Source organism: Xiphias gladius, chromosome 15 (assembly GCF_016859285.1).
Source record: "Xiphias gladius isolate SHS-SW01 ecotype Sanya breed wild chromosome 15, ASM1685928v1, whole genome shotgun sequence".
NCBI classification, from domain to species: Eukaryota; Metazoa; Chordata; class Actinopteri; order Istiophoriformes; family Xiphiidae; genus Xiphias; species Xiphias gladius.
The window spans coordinates 33,377,368-33,395,263 of NC_053414.1; the positions used below are offsets into that span (position 1 = coordinate 33,377,368).

General features: G+C 39.1%; 1 protein-coding gene across 1 annotated transcript in view; it reads left to right on the plus strand.

Annotated features, from left to right (window-relative positions):
* The first annotated feature begins 985 nt into the window (after positions 1-985).
* Positions 986-17,896, plus strand: part of LOC120800583 (glutamate receptor 2-like) — a 101,955-nt gene continuing 85,044 nt past the window's right edge. Inside the window, exon 1 of the mRNA XM_040146784.1 lies at positions 986-1,085. Within this exon, the coding sequence (XP_040002718.1) occupies positions 1,016-1,085 (70 nt within the window). The 5' untranslated portion in view covers positions 986-1,015. The remainder of the gene's footprint in view (positions 1,086-17,896) is intronic.

The following is a 17,896-nucleotide window of genomic DNA, read 5'->3' on the forward strand; positions in this document are numbered from 1 at the left end:
TAAAACAATATTCTGGACTATTCTAGCTGTTTTCTAGGCTTCCATTTTTAGCAGATATTTAACCAAATGTCCTCCCCTCAGGTTGGGTGTAACACTCTTCATACCAATTTGCCATAAAAGAGACAGCTTATTTTTGGTTCTTTTCTTTGTAATGTCTAACAATAGCACAAAGGACAGAATCATTCAGCATTACGATGGATTTAAGAATAAAAATGAATAAAAATAATGAAAATCAATCCATTCAGCTTTACATTTTGCCTGTATTTTAACGTCATAGTGGTGTAACTGATATTTGTTTCCTTGGAAAGGAAGAAACATTGTGAAAGGAAGCTTAAGTATTTTCCTACCATTTGGCTGACTAAAATTATTAGACGATGTATATAACCATATTTATGTTAATGCTATTTAGTAGCTATAGCCTACCTTTCTGTGGACATATACCGAAGGTATCGGAAAGCTAGAACAGCATACTCACAGAAAAGTTGGACTTGAGGGGTTTTTGTGAGTGCATACGTCCTAATTTTTTTCTTTTTCTTGTATGTATGAATCATGTCTCTGAGCGCAAATAGGGGTTCTTGCTGGCAGCGAGTTCTGATATCCTTGTTGTGTGATATCAGCTCAAATTAGGTCCTTATATAAAAGATGACACAGAATGGAATGTGCCATTCCTCCAGTCCGGTATGACTGATTGTATGTTGACGTGCTGAACTCAGTTTCCTGCAGCCTCATCCTTGTCTCATAACCACTGCTTTACGTTTAGCTGTCGGCTGCTCTCGGTTCTTTCTCGTGCCTCATCGGTATTCCTAGGCAATCCACGGCGCGCGCCCGCAGTCCAGCAGCAGCAGCGACACGCGCATCTCGAAAGAGAGGATAGGGCATCCGCAGAGCTCGAGACGCTTCTGAGCGAACCTGGAATCACGCCATGAACTCGCATTGTGTGTGATGGAGATGATGTTTCGGTAGGAACCGCTGCCGTAGGCTGCTGTGGCGTCGCGTGAGGAGCATTAACACCACCATGAAGCTGCTGTTTGTGGTTACACTCTTATGGCGCGAGGCGTTGTGTGGATCTCCGAGCGTCCAAATCGGTAGGGTTTTAATTTCTGTCATCGCCCCACGGTTCTTATATTTACCTTTCCCGTTCGTCCATCTGTCGAAATGATTTTCACTGTTTGCGTTTCTTCTGCTCCCATTCATCGAGTGTTTTCCTCCCATTAATGTGGGCCTCTCTCATCTCTGTCCTCCTCAGTACCAAGAGGCCTCATGACACTGTTCTAATTATGTCAACATTCTCATCTTCTATACATGTGTATGTGCTTGTATGCATCTTCATTTTACTAGCAGTGCAGTGTATGCGCGTGCGTGTGCGCTCATATGTGTGCTTGTCATTAAGGTGTTAACTAGGATAAAGCTAAAGGCAGGTAAATCCAAGATAATTACAATCCAGCAATTCAGAAGTGTTTCCTGAGCGCCATTCCTTGTTGGCTGCAAATACAGGTATATAAAACGACCCCTGGTGGATTGGATTTTCTACTGCATGCCATTACATTAAAATGTATGAATAGGCTTTAATTAGACATAACCTACAGTTACTGAAAAGGATTTTCTATTGTTAGAATTTTAATATTGCATTCAGTTATCTATCAAAACGGTTTTGTATTACTTATGGTGTTGCTTTTATAATCTTTTCACATACAGCAATTTACTTATCATGTCAAGGATTTCTCTCATTGTCAAAAGTTTCTCCCGAAAACACCCTACACAACTTTGATTTGAACCCACTATAAAGTATTCTGTGTGTATCCTTAAAGAACATTCTAGGCACATTCTCTGAAGGTTATATCTATACCTTCAAGAGGTGATAGTGAGTCAGTGTGGCGTCCAGTCTGCCTTCAGTCCAACATGAGCGGATGAAGAAGTAGTAACTGAGAGTAGGCAGTAAACCTGTGTTGCAGCCATCCTCTTGGCAACATTCCTCCAGTCTTTCCTCAAGCTCAGCTCTTGATGCTGCTGCTCCAGCTGTTCTCCCTCTCCCTCACGTTCCTCTACCTCTCATGGCTCATCCTCTACTCCTGCCATCGTCACATCTTCCCTGTCTCTCTGACTGGCTAGACTGGGTGTGAAATCGTCATCATCACTCTAACAACCAAAGAAAACAAAATCAGTTACGTAATCAGATTGCAAGGTAAACCAGTGAGGAAAACATTATTACCCAATCCATGCAGGTTTGGCAACATGTCAACAACTGCCCTATGCCGAGGTTAGATTTATTCAGGCTAACATTCTCTGGAATGTTCCTGTTTGGTTCAGAAAACAGTCCCCAAACCTACAGTTTTTGATGTTTGCAGAGCGTTCTGCGAACCGCATATTTTACCAAAACGAACTTCCCAGGAATGTTAATAAAACTTTCCTGAATTATTTTAGGGAAACATCCGCAGCAAACATTCCTGTACATTTCGGGGAATGAGCAAACGGTAAATTGTTTGCTGGGCTAGTTTGTAATTAGAAGCATCAGTGGGCATTACTGAGTTCTGATACTGAAGTTGGCTCAATATTCTTCACTTTCCCTCCCTCTTTATCTCTTTGTTAGTGTCAGCCAACTTTGGTGTACACCTTCATGCAGGAGGTTTTTCATTTTCGGCCGCACTGATTGTTGTTTTCAAACCAGCTGTTTCTAATTAACATAACGCAAGATAGTGCAAAATATAAAATATGGCACATATAAAAAACAGATTCATAGGGAGTGATGAGGTCAGAACCTAAATGGCAAAGTGTGCAAGCCAATTCAGGCAACCCAACTCAAGGCTGCTGCTACACTCACATGACCATACTCCTGTCCCTGTAGCACATACCCAACACAGCCTTTTAATCAAGGCAGTGTATCTAAGCTGTTGGCGCTCTTTTTATTTTTTTGCTGCTTGCTGCCACAGTGTGCACCTGAAAGCTTTTCTGCTGCTTGCTGCCACTGCTGCTGTCACACTGCCATTATTTCAAAAGCCCCAACTCCATCCAGCATCTACCTGGATCTACCTCTATCAGGATCTTTCAGTTAACACCTAGGACTCAGGACAGTCTGAGTATTTTCTTTGATCAACGAGGCTGGCCATCATTCTTTAACCTAGGTAATGTATTTGCCTAAACCTAACCAAAGCTCAACCATAGCAGTAGCAGATCAGAACTGAACAGAACAGTCAAGTGAATAATTTCTGCGACAGTCATGTAACAGTTTTGTAAAGCACTGGCAAAGAACATGTTATCTTTTTAAGTTTGGAAGCTCTTTTAATAGTTCGATGTAAGGCTGCCCCCTAAATGTTTTTGATTTTAATCATGAGTTGAGAAGCCCTAGAATTGAGTTGCATTTGTCAGAATAACAGCATGGCAGACTGTAAATTTTAAAAGAATCTTGTCTAAAAATGACTTAACTACAAGACTAACTGTGATGGAGACAGAGCAGTGCAATGCAGAGCAGGACGACTTTTCTGATTGGTGCGAAATCTGATATTGCCACATCACACTCTTTAGTCAGAATAACAAAAGCATTAAAATGTGTCTTAAAGATAAAATATTAGATTAATGTAGTATAGTCTGCAGTTTTCTTAACCCTGCTCTCCCTAGATTTCTGCAAATATTCTGACTATTGATGTCCGCACAATAGAGTTCCATTGATTTTTCAATTGTTTTTATTCAGCTGATAAAAAAACAGAATAAATAGGAAATAAATAAAAATCTCTCAGCTTTTAATAGACAATATCACAACTGTTTGGCTAAAGCCTATCAAAACACCACATTTGCAAAGCATTTCCTATGCTCAACAACAAAGACATCATGAAACCTGTTTAAACCTGTAATTAACAAATAGCAAAAACAGACTTATGAATGCTCTAAATAACAGTAATAAATAACATAAAATAAACAAACTTAATTAACAAATGAATCCCCTGGGCTACTTAAGATTGCTGTGGAGGAAGAGAATGTTGCTAACCGACTGCGGTCCCAGGCCTGTGCATCTCTCTTTCAAGATGCACCCATAGACACTAAATGCCCTCTCTGATTACACACTAGATGCAGGGATACTCAAGATGAAACGTGCAAGTTTTGTTGAAATACCACCATTGATGCACACTGTCGGGGTCTGGTTTGTCCAGGAGTTGGGTGGTGAGATATTCTGCTATTTCATCACAGACAGCCTTTGGCGCTGAAGTGAAGGACGTATTGTCTTCCCTGTCTGCGAATTGGTCTGAGCTTTGCTTTTTGGCAGCTCATCCTCTGCTGAGGCAGGTTAAACCACATCTTGTGGATTTGTAGTTTTTTATTGGATTGTTTTAAAACTCTTTAAAAAAAATTTTTTTTTATATGAAATGGCTTTTAATGTAAGTTTTTCTTTTGTTTTATTCTATTATTTATTTATTCTTAAAATGTTTATTCAGTCTTTTATCTAAGTTTCTATTTCTTGGCTGCATTGAACTTATCTTAATTTGTATTTGCACTGTGTATTTTCTGTCTTTATGTCTGTGAAGCACTTTGTAAAGTTTTTTTTTGAATAGTACTATATAAATAAAGTTTCTTATTCCTGTATTAGTAGGAAAAAGCTTTTTCATAGATATAAATAGGCTAACAAGTTCACTTTAAAATAAGGCTACAAAGAAGATAGCCTACAACATAATATTCAAAACAATATAGCATATTTAAATTTCACATACCTTTGAACATGTCGTGTCTCGCATTTGGGCCTGGCATCCGTAGCGATTGCATTTTAGGAGTCAGATGCGTTGTAATCCTGTACATCACGTGGAGGGGTTTTGGGCACTAGTAACACATCAGCACACACATTGGGATCGATGGATGCTGTTTTGCAGTGTTCAGTGAGTCTGATAGCAGTGGAAGTAACGCGCTTGAAGTGGAATTGTCTGATTTGGGGTCATTCATAGCATCCCTGAATAACTTGAGAAACGCTTCACGTTTTCAAAGTGTTTGCATTGATCTGCGCAATTCTTTCACACTGGTTACTGGTCACCAGTAATGTTGAGATCTCCTCATGCTGTTGCAGTATGGAATCCAGCATATCATAATTTGAATTCCATCAATTCTTGATGGACTGCTTGAGAGATTTCTTAGAGATGTTCTGCAGACTTGAATGTTTGAAATATTTGGCCGATTTTTTTCCATTAGTCAACAGTTCAGATAGCTCAGGTGTCTTGGGCCACATGTCTGGGGCAAATGTGCTTGACAGGGTGATGCTCAGGATGTGCGCATTGCAGTTTAGCCTGGTGTAACCACGCAGGGCAGCAACTACATTGGCTCCACTGTCAGTGATGAACACAACACGGCCAACTTGGAGTGTCATGTCTATTCCAAAAGCATGGAGTTTCTGGAACAGCAGGGAGCTGCAAACAAAACCCTCGAAATGAGAGTTGTTATTTGTTTAATGGATGGTGCTGGATATGAATTATGTGTTTGTGGTAATCCTCAGTTCATATATCTATTGTGATGGCACATCCATACGTTTTGATGATGGGCTTTACCTCTGTTCCCACTGACGCCTGCAGTGCCAGTGCTGTCACCTTGACATGTCAGGATACAGTGGTTGGGTGACGCAGAACGTCTTTTACATCAAATTTGCCATATTTATCAGCTATATTAACACAGTGCTGAAGTTCACCGAAAACCAGTTACAGGTTTTAATGTTGTGGCTGAACAGTGTATGTCACCAAAGCCTTTCCTGACGCCAAAGTCATAAGGCCGAATGTCTCTACAGCAAAGTGTGATACATTTCTCTATAGTGTCTTGTTTGATATGTGCAGGAAGAAGTGCTTTATCTTTGAAGGGGAGCTTACCTTGACCAGGGAGAAAGGAGTAGGTGTGTCGCCTCAACCCAGAGGTGCAAACCCAGATCTTTGCCTGATGTATCGTTTTGCAAATTTGTTGCAACTGACAAAGTCAAATTCTTTTTCATCTTTGTCAGTAACAAATGAGAAATTTGTCAAATGTCAGACTTGCCCTCCTTTGCTTTTGTACTGTAAAAACCCGCTTTAATCTTCTTTTCAACTTAATTTGATGACTCCATCCTTCTAGTTAGTGCTAGCAAAATCCTGGGACCTGCAGTTCACTTTTCGACTGCCCGCAGTAAAGTAAAAACTGCCCACTCCCGCAAGATTTGAGCGGGACCCCAATCCCACTTCGTAACGTGACTACATTGTAAGAAATTGTTCTGTATAAAATGCATTCTCAAGTTTAGCCAAACCTAATATGAGGCTTAAGCAAATTAATAGTATCCCCATCCTTGTAGTTGTGTGTACGTTAATTGCTGGTGCTTTTTTTGGCAACATAATTAAAATGACACATCCTCTCACTCTGACTCTGCAGAGAAACACTGTACGGTGGAACACAAGGATACAGTTCCATAAAAAGACTGTAACTTCGGAAGTTACCCCCTTGATTTGCCTTACTCAGACTGCTGAAGCTTTTGCTTTGGCTTTGGCTTCAGAATGCATTTTTACACAGAATAAGGACTGACAGTGGACTTTCATTTTTTTAATTCACACCACAAGGGAATCTCTTCATGGCCACCACAGGAGGAATGATTACAGCAACCAGTAACTCTGTCAGTGCACATACTGTATGACATGTGAGTATTGTATAAATTAGACTTGAAAACTCCAACCCTATCCTTTAATAATATTAAGATGGCTGAGGCTTCTAGGAAGGATTTTAAGAAGATCTTGTTTTTATGTATATTATTATTTTATTTTATTGTCATCCCTTTATATCCCTTTACTATTTTAATCGTATTTTTATTTAATTATTATTGTGATTTTTATGTGTATTGTAATTTTCTAATTGTCCTGGCCTTATTGTGTTTTTTTTTTTATCCTGTGAAGAACTTTGCTGACTTCATGTTTAATGTGTATTATACAAATAAAGATATTATTTGTATGTGAGTTTTGTGTAAAAAAATAAATAAATCAGACCAATCCTTTAAGTATAGAGCTGCTGTCAGGATGCGGTTAGCCTAGCTTGGCTTGCTTTAGTAGGTGTATTTTTTAACTTTGGACAGAGGGGTTGTTTCCCTCTGCTTCCAGTCTTTATGCTAAGGTATGCTAACTACATCTTGACTATAATTCCATACAACAGACATGACACTGATATAAATCTTCTTTTCCACTCTCAGGAGGAAAGCAAATGAGCATATTTCAGTAAAATGTTGAACTATTCTTTTAATATCAGGAAATAACTTACATCTTTGTGAAGGAGCGAATCAAAGCCGTGCTGACAACCAAAAACAGCAACAGCATAAATTACATAACAATAACAAGGGACTAGTAATAATAAGGGACGAGTAAGAGGAAGCACACAATTACAAACACGCACATGCACACACACATACGCTTCTTTCTAGTCTTATCAACCACTTAAAGCGCTACTGCCACATTCACCCATTCACATACATATTCATACATTGCATTCACACACACAATCACACGGACTGATGGCACAGCCAACGGGGGCACTTCGGGGTTCAGTATCTTGCTCAAGGACACTTCGACATGGGGTCTGGAGGACCCAGGGATTGAACCACCGACCTTCCGATTACTGGACAACCCGCTTCGTTTTACCTCCTGAGCCACCCCTAATTGGGAACTTATTTTTATTCAATGTATCAGAAGCAGCTTGGAACATGATATACTATACAATAAAACACAGTGTAAGACATTACATCAAATTCAATACTTAAATGTACCTACATGACACAGCTGCCCATGATATAAAACAGAAATGAATTCATCCTGAAAGAACTGTTTGTGCCAAAAATGCTCTCTGTAACCTGTATAGTAAAAAATAATTATATATCTTTTATCTTGACATTGCACTTAGATGTGGGATTCAGATTTCAATGCAAGGTCAAATGTGACACCAAGACTATTAATATTAAGAGATTACAAAACCATCAAGAAATAGAAAGGCATCTTTAAATAGATATCTGGCCGGTTCAAAAATTAGCATTTTGGTTTTATCTGTGTTTAACATTAAAAAATTAGAAGACATCCAGGTTTAATATCAGACAGGCAATCATGAAGATTTGAGAGACTGGTGGAGTCACTGAACTGTGTAACAGTCATTGGCATAGTGATGAAAATGAATCCCATAATTATGAATGATATTACCTAATGGTAGCGTATACATCAATCAGCCGTGACATTAAAACCAGTTACCGTTTTTTACTGTTGTGGCTGATTAGTGTATATACGGAAAAGCAAGGGGCCTAGGATGGACCCTTGAGGTACACAAGATGTAAGTGTGAGAGTTAGACAGGTTATTATTATGAAGTACACAGTGAGTTCTGTGTGACGAATAAGGACGAAACCATGCCAAGGCTGAACCCTGGATACCTATCCGATTCTGGAAGCAGTGTAGTGATAGGGCATGATCAACAGTATCAAATGCTGCACTGAGGTCATGTAGTAAGAGTGTAGAGAAGTTTAGAGCAATCAAAAGATAATTTGTCACCTTTGCCAAAGTGTGGCAGGACAAACTTGACTGGCTATAACTTTAAGGAGTTTTCACATGAATGGAACATTAGAAATGCGTCTGTATTTACTAAGAATCATAGACATTATTTGATTTCTTTAGAAGTGTCTTAATAATAGCAGTTTTAAATGCTGAGGGAACAAAAGCTTTAGTGGATAACTCGTTAATAATAGAAATCAACTTCGAGTAGTTGTAAAAACGTTTTGCAGGTACAGGATTTAGGAGACAGCTGGTGGGTTTGGAAGTGTGAGCTAGTCAAATGAAGGACCCAAGGGTAATTGGTTTGAAAGACGATAGAACTATTAGAAAAAAAATAGAATAAGAACGAGCTGGAGATGTGTTTAGGATCTTGTCTCTGGTGTCTTTTACCTTATTGATAAAAAAGTCGAGGAAGTTATTTTCTGAAAAGGGGCTGTGGCTTAGTGGGTGCTTGTTCGTGAGCTGAGCTACTGTGTCAAAAAGAAATCTGGGGTTGGATTTATTGACATTGATTAAGTTTTTTGCTATTCTGGCAGAAAGCAATGCTTTTTTGTACAATTTTACACACCCAAGGCTTGACAATTTGCAGCTAGTTTAGTGGTTAGCCAAATGTGTTGCTGCTGATGGATGTCTTTCAGCATCTGCATGTGAGAGCATGGAGTGTGTCCAAAAGGGCAGATTTGTCATGGTTGCATCTATTGCTTTGTAGAAGAGATATTGAGTAAAGAGTAGATGAAAGAATATCATTAAAATTGTTACTAAGACCTTGAAGGGAGCTGCATTAAACCCTACGTGAGGTTTAACCAGGCAGCCGTTAAATGAAAGATAATGGTGGAGGTGTTAATTGTGTGGTTGCTATAGTAACCAGAAGAATCCTCAAGGGGGACCTATATCTCTACCTGGAACTGCATAAGTGAATGGTAAGTGAGAGATGATGGACATGGAAAGAGATATAAATTGAGGATGGAGGGCCCGTGGGATACACGTAGATCAATGCTGTTTCCACTGTGATGATTCAAGCTCATTAACAGATTGAATGAGATCATATGTATCAATAATCAAAACCACAACCAGAAGAGGTGATGAAAGCAACATAGTGATCAGAAAAATTGGTAGAGCGGCCTCATTAAGTGGCACATAGTCCTCATATTGGAGTCAGGTTTTACAGCGTGTTGATACATTGAACTAGTTCTCACTAATAAGATCATTTATTTGAAAGGGATCTTACTTATTTGCATCTAAGTGGTATAATATTGATATGAGATGACTAGTAGTGTTAGAGCTCTTAAGAACATGCCTAATCATCGAAACCTCAGATACTGTGGGGATTAGGGCTGAGAATTGAGAACCGTGCCCAATTGTCCAAACCATTGAAATCGTATGCGTTCAAGCTTAGCAATTCCTTTTATCGATGCTGGCATATTTTTCTGACAGTTGCGCATAGCAAAACAATGACATCAAACTTGTGGGTCTATGCTGCTGGAAACTTGCTACATGAAGGAGTCATGTTGGAGAGAAAGAAACGGTCCAAAGCGAGAAAATGCAGAGCTTTCCCAGGGTCTCAGTACATATCGCTTTCAGTCAACCAGAAAGCGATATGTAATAAATCCAGGAATTTCTGCAGATCTCATCCTTGTTGTCTTGGCCTATTGAGAAAATTGGGGTAGGGCTGCCAAGAACAGAGGTGCTGATCTGCCTGCCCTGGCCAACATTAGCATTGCTCATGGCTGGAGTTGCACATGGAGGTGGGTGCCATGGTGTTTGTGATGATAACTAGTGAAGTTGATGGTTAGCACCAGCTAAAAATGAGAAGCAGCTAACTGAGTACTTTGTGCACTGCTCCTTGCTAATGAGAAAAGAGAGGCGATATAAAATACTTAATAACAGATTAGTGTGTAGGAGCTTAGCGAATCTGTGACAGTTTTGACAGTCCAAAATTCTAAACTTATTTGACTGTGTAATACTGCCGCTGATCTCTGAGCTCAAACATCTAAAAAATATGTTCCCGGAATTTTCATCAAAAGGGGGTAGTAGACTGTGTGCCTGGTAAATATCAAATCCCAAATATAAAATATTTCTCCTGGTGGGCCCTTTCCAGAGCTCTCTTCTTTTCTATGTCTGTTTCATTCTCTTTCTCTGCTCTTTTCAAGTTAACTTCTACCTGATATGTAGTCGTGATTAACTCCTCTCTTTTGAGCTATCTAAACTGTACGTGGGTGATATTCTCAATTCCCAACAAGGAGTCTTCCAAACTACTTGCTACTTTGACAACATTACACATGCTGATTCACAAAATATGGAAACAGCCATGTGTTTGCGTACTATGCGGAAATCACGATCAGAATCTAACTACAACCACCAAATGCACATGGTGCTAACCGGCCTATAAAAACCTGCAAATAACCAGTCCAAATGTTACACTTGCTGGTATACAAACACTGAAAAAGCCATATGTTTAAGGCTATTTGGAACTGCTAAAACTGAACTGCTACCACCAAATGCACTATGCGTAAATGGGCCTGTAACAAGCCAGAAACAACACACTACCATCAGCAACACATATATACAGTCCTGCCAACTGTTAACTCAAAAAAATAATAAAAGCGATTACTCAATATCCCCCTCAAACTCAATCCAAAACACAATTTATTTTCTGACTGCTTACCACTAGCCCTGCAGCTAATGCTAATGCTTACTCTACAGATAGTCTGCCATACTCTAAACCCTGATTGTGAGGGTACTTGAACTGAAAGCTGATCAGCTCATAAGGCTCATACCCCTTTACTGGGCAGTGAACCATTTTTAATTAACTGAATACAACTCTAGTGCCTTTCCCAGTCCCACACAGAGTTGATATGCTAACTAAAGCAATTAAGCAACATTAACTAACAAAGCAAAACCCCAAACAAACAAAAGCTGCTTTCACTTAACACTAGTCCATATCCCAGACAAGCTTTTCATTTATATGTCATGTCACAGGTAGTACCAGTGTTTCCATGTCATATACGGACATTCCAACATAGTATCAGTTGCAAAAAGGCAAAAAAGAATCCAAGCAAAAAAAGAGTGCTTGTTCACTGAATAGATGTTCCTAAAAAGACAATTAAGTACAACTGCAACATTTTGACATTACACCTTCATCAGATCATATTCAAGATGTTACCAAGAAGGCCCATATGTAGACTTCACCTAATTAAACCCAGTTGTGAATCCCAGGTTGAGTCAATCAATTACAAAAATATGTACGTCACACAATATGTACACTATGTAAACAACGATTATTTACAATATTTACAACACAAAACTGAGAGCTCAGTCACTGGTGTGCAATCAAATGCTTGACTCCCTGAGTGGAAGATCATCAAAATATATAGATATTTTATAGTAGGCTGCATCTTACAGTCACAATAGGGATAGATCTTTTTACATAGAGAAAATACCCATCACTGTTCACTGTTGTATAACAAAGATAATGAAGAATAATGAATAAAGAAAATAAATAAACGAATAAAACACATCAATACATGAGTAACCCAACATATCAGATGATGCGTTGCACATCCAAGTGTGTTAATATGAAATGTTATTTGGGCACACTGAAAGTGTGCGAGTCTGAGTTCTGACTCAAATGAAATACACAGATGCCACCAATGTTAACAAATCTGTTATCTCTCCTTTCTCTTTTTCATTGGCAAAGAGCAGTGGAAAAAAACATTCGGCTGTTGCTTTCACCAGTTAAAATGACAGGCGTTGCCAGTGGCAGGTCTCAACCTGTCGCTACTTAACATTAGCGACAGGTTGTCATATCTGGCTCTCTTGCTAAATCCTTCACTATGTTCACCAGCCGGTTACTAACTTTTTCTCTCTGCTGGTAGTCAACATTACAGATGCAACATTATGGAATTTCAGGGCCGAGAAGAGAGAGAGGAGGGGTAGGTTGGTCTCAGTCTCAAAGTCTACAAGAATTTAACAAATTTTCAGATACATAGATACTTAGGCTCAACCATTACCTGCAATTAACATTTGTTTTTTTATTCATAAAAAAACTTATTCATAACAATTTCGCTATTTGCATAATGAGCTTCGTATGCCTGTGTAAAACGTACCAGGTGTGGGCAGCAAGCCACTGCGGGCATGGCGGTCAAACATGTCGCATTTGGCATTTCTATGTTGTGCTTGTTGAACGGGTGTTCATACTGTCTCCCTTACTGGCAGCTTTTGTTACACATACAGATAACAAGCATTGTCATCCACAACTAGAAAAAATATCACCTCAAGTCTGTTTCCTTCTGTCTGCTGTGGCCCAGGCTTTGAAGTCATCATCCTTGTCCTTGTGCAAACAAAGTGACAGAAAGAGAAGAGGAGAGGAGAGAAAGGCAAACTTATTTATTACCTGAAATTCCTTTACTGGAACAATAACAATAATGTTAGACATCCTGACTACGTTGATAGCCATTGTTAATAGTGGCCTTGTTTCTGTTGAGAGAAGCTCAGCAAGCGTGTTAGGACTTTTCAGTCACAGAAGCTAATGCCTCAATGCAAGCAGCCATACTTGCTTTTTTACGGCCTCAGCCTCCCTGCTCCAGGCCAAACAGTGTGTGTGTGGAACTATGACCTCATTCTGCCAGCTTCACCACAAGTAGTGCAGCTGAGTGAAGGTAGAATTTTTTTAAATAGATAATCATTCTCTTTTTCCTCTGCAGTGCATGTTTGATAATGATTGATAAGAAGACTAAACCGTAAAAATGTGCTGGTATGCTCTTAGTGATCACAATCGGACAATATCTACCATAAATGTCTCAGTCAGTGGTTCTACAATTGAAATGAAAAATTTGAAATAATGGTTGTAAAACAGGTACTGTAAGACAAATAAAAAACATCTCTGCAATAGTGTTTTCACTGGCTGATTCATCACGACTGACTGATTTCTGCCACATTGAGATAGCTCCACACAGTCTCCAGATGTTGGAGACTGTGTGGACTGTGGACTGTGGGTTTTTGGATGTAGCCAGGCAGGCAGGAAGTATCTTTGGCCAGCTAGTGCAGAGTGATCCGGGGGGCCTGTGATACTCCAACCTGACAGAGCCAAAGGAGTGGAGTTATTTATTTATTTTTCTTCAAAAAGAAGTAGGCTTTGTATCAGAGTTCTGAATATCCACAATGTATTATTACATTGATTACTACAGATTACTACAGATAATTAAACCAATATTAGACTTAAATGCAAGATGGAAAAATTAGGAGATATCAAGAAAATAGTAAGAAGGGAAGAAAAATAACAATCCCACTGCAGGAACTTAATCTTTAAATGAGTGCTTCCCACACCCTATATCTTTATATATTGTTTCCACATAAGAACTCAATCTAGCAGGCTCTCTCTTACGTCTCAAAAGCCTGAAGCTTGCAGGCCTGTTTAGGGCTGGTTTATGGTCTCTCAGAACTAGTTTGTAAGACTAGGGCATTCTTGTGCTATCTGACCACATCAGAAATCAAAATGCTTATCGTTATTCTGAACAGCCACACTGAAAGGCAGAGTGAAAAGCTGAATGTCATAGAGAGGGGAAAGACTCAATATTGTTTACCATTAAAGCCTATTTTAATGTTAAGCGTATAATTTACAGCTTTGATTGGACAGTTGCCATTATACTGGTGATTAACAACAGTTCATTTTCCATGCAATGTGTTTCCAAGCATTGTACCTGTACCTCATTAAAATTATATTATTTTGAATGGGGAAGCCATTTAACGCAATGATCAGCACTCATTTGTTTTAAGTACTTTTACATAGTTGAGTTGTGCTGCTGTTGTGCTTCTCGTACCCAAGCGAATTAAAACAAGTGTGAGTTATAATTACACAGACTGACAGGAAAAGCTGGTGCTAAGCCTTGAATATCTGGAGATCATGTTTAAAGTAGTTAATATATTGATATGATCAGTGGTATAACTAATGAATTCAGACTATTATTTACTATCCACTATTGTTAGCTGCTGGTCAGAACTGGACTGCTAAATAGCTACAGTGTATGGGGCTGGAAAATTATGCACAAAGTCAGCTTGTGCTGAATAATTTAATTACCAAGACACACATAAATCTGTTGATTTTTTGACAACAAAAAGACACAGTCCTCGCTAACTTTTAAAATATCAAAATAATACAGAGTGGTGTTCCTCTCACTCACAGTCGTTGGCTTAGCATACAGACATTGGTTTGCGGCGCATATTTACTTGGTTACAACTATCAGCTTGATTTTTCTAGTTTTGCTAACTCTCAAAATAAATGTTTGTACAGCTTCAATTCAGTGCAGACTGACAGTGATTATCAAACTTCACTTCAGCCTGGTGTCAGACCTGCATCACTGATGTTTTTCTCCACACCCTGACCTGACAGTCAGCTCCAATCGATCAACACAAAGTCAACGTAAGCTGAAGTGGACACATCCTGTGTCATGATCAATTTAGTTACGAGATGATAGTCTAAACAGCTCAGCCATTACATATCTGTCATTTATTGCATAATGTTAAACTTCATATACAGTATTTCATGAAATTGTGGTCATTGCCTCTGATGTTAGTGGAGGTGCTCTTTATTCAAGGCAAGGCGATGTATAATGTTAAAGGCTGGGGGAAACGTTGATGGGGAGATGGATAATTCAGATCACAGAAAAAAAAATTCAGACATTTAATTAAACTGTCTGGTATACTGTGTGTATTTTGTGAAAACATAAAACTTAAATAGCCAAGGGAATCATAAAAAACATATTAAAGAAGAAGGAGATCCCTGGACAAACTGGGGATCAGTGATTGGCAGAGGTTGTTTGGTAAGCTCATTCACAGATCATTCACGTTTCTGTCCTGGTGATGATTGGTTGACCATGCTGCTGCTCTCCTCACACCCACATGAGATCACATTCTTTGGTAATTTTGGAAAAATAATGTTTCACTAACCTGCAAGCACTGTTTGCGCAGTGTTGCCTGTGCTGCCTGTGGGGTTAGGGCATAGGTGAGGTTATGGTTGGGCCTTGCAGAGATAAAGTGTTGATTGGTAAGGGAAAACATAAGTTGAAGCGTAAATGGCTGCATTTATATAGCACTTTTATCCAAGGCAATTTACAATTCGCTTCTCATTTATCTATTATCACTCTGGTGGCAGCGAGCTAGAATGCAAGGTGGGGATGAGGGAAAAAACTTCGACACAGCAGCCAGCCTATGGTCCTAAATGGCGTCCAGGGGGTTTTTCAGTTCAGGTCCTTGTTTGATCTTTCTCATTTTCATGCACTGTTTGACTGTGCGTTGTATCGCAAGATGCTGAAAAATCTTTTGGTCCACTTTTTGGTTCCTAACTGCTGAAGCTCCCTCTAGAGAGTCCGGGCATGTTGCTTTGTTCAACAAGCGTTCTCCACTGCTCTTTTTTTAAGTACTGATGGTTGGGATACCTGTGATGTAGCATGATGATAACATGATTAGAGCCTGTTATGTGGGCATAGAGTTGGTTTTCAATATGTCAGGAATGGCACAGTAAAATGTTTGATGTTCTGCAGCAAGAGTCTGTCAAAAGCGCCTTTCAGACATGGAATGTGTAGCTTTGCTTTCTTCATCATGCTGTTAAAGGGATGACATTTTGTCTTTCAAACATACAGTAGGTGTCTGTTATGTTGATGCTCCTTACAGACTTATTCAGACATGACAGGACATTTACAGAAAGAGCCACAACGTTTTCGCAATATTTGTTACCTGGTGTGTGAGATGGACCAAGGAACAGGGAGAGAAACTGAGGGCACAGGAATGAGTTTAAGATAGCTAGGAAGAAAACTGTCTTCCTTTCTCTCAAAGACTGTGTTGATCATGCCATTGTGAACTCGAGGGATGCTTTCTTCTGCTTCTAACAGTGAAACCACTGACACATTTTTTTATCAGTTTCATAATCAAATGTTATTAGATTCTGCTCTTCTGCGTACTGTTTTATAAAGTCAAGCGGCACACAAACATTGAATGAGGAGATGTTAAGCTCTTGTTTATTTCCTATTTGCTCACATGCTGTGTGTGAAACATTTTCCTAGATATTCATTAATTCATGCATGCAGTTGATATGAATGGAGAGTGATAATATAGGGAGAGACTGCTGGTCAGATTATTACTTTGGTTCTACGAGGGTTTTTAACCTCTTTTGCCATGGTTGACTGGAAGTCAAACTCTTGCGTACGTGCAATTAACAGTGTTCTTGCTATGTTTGGTTACATTGTCCACTATTTGGCGATATCTGTCAAAATTGGCCCTTTGTTATGCCTTTGTATAGAATATTCTGTAGGATATGCATCATAAATAACTGTTACACGATGTAAAGTATCCGAGTATCCTATGAGATAATTGTATGATGTCATCAAGCGAGTAGGCCACAGTTTCAGCACCCCCAACTGCAAATCACCTTCTGGCGTCTCTAGAGGCAGGAAGTGTGCTCCAGTATCACTGGCACTCACAATAATCATGTGTCAGAGTACAAAACAAAGCAGCCCATGAACCATGATACACTATAAAAACACCATGCACATGTGAAAGAAGATAAAGTCAGAAGCACAGACCAGGGCAGAGTTGTTATTAGATAGGTATTACATTTTAAGAAGATATGATGATGATAATGTATTTCTTGTATAATTTGTTAGTACAATAGAAATGCCAGTGGGATAGTTAACAGTTTTTTCAAGACAAGAGGTGGGGAGTTGGACTGAATCTTGTCTCTCATTTTATAAAAAAGCCAAGACCCCCATAGTTTTTTAATATTTTCATCAGACCATCTCCTTGACATAGAAAAAAATTACCAAAACAGTATATGTATGGCAAACAGAAACAAAATTTATGGAAAAACGTTCCATAAACAGCTGTTTCATAAGTGGTCACAGCCACAAAATTAATGAACTGGAAACAGATCAGCAGATCTGAGGCTGCTTAGACAATATTTTCATCTCACTCAGGATTCCAAATAACTAAAATAAATATAAATTAGATCATATGATTCTGTAGCCTGATATGTTTGAAATCAGATGTCTGACTGTTCATCGTAATCAAATCAGTAACATGATGCCTTAGTCGCTTGGCCAGGCGTGTTGGAGAGTTTTCCTCCAGACAGCTGTTCCAAAGAGTGCAGCATTAAACATCAACGCACATATTAATTACTGTCTGTAAATTAAAGTTTGGTTCTTTCTGGTGTGCACAAGAAAGAGACAAAGCTATTCCTGTGCCACACCTGCAAAGGCCATTCAAAACGGACCTGTTACCCAAAATTTTCACTAAATGAAATCAGGACCCAACCTGACCCTAATCAAATAGGGTCAGAGCTATTGCTGGGCATTGCAGGCAGAAAGCTTGGAACAGAGGTGCATGGTGGCAAGAGGAAATAAAT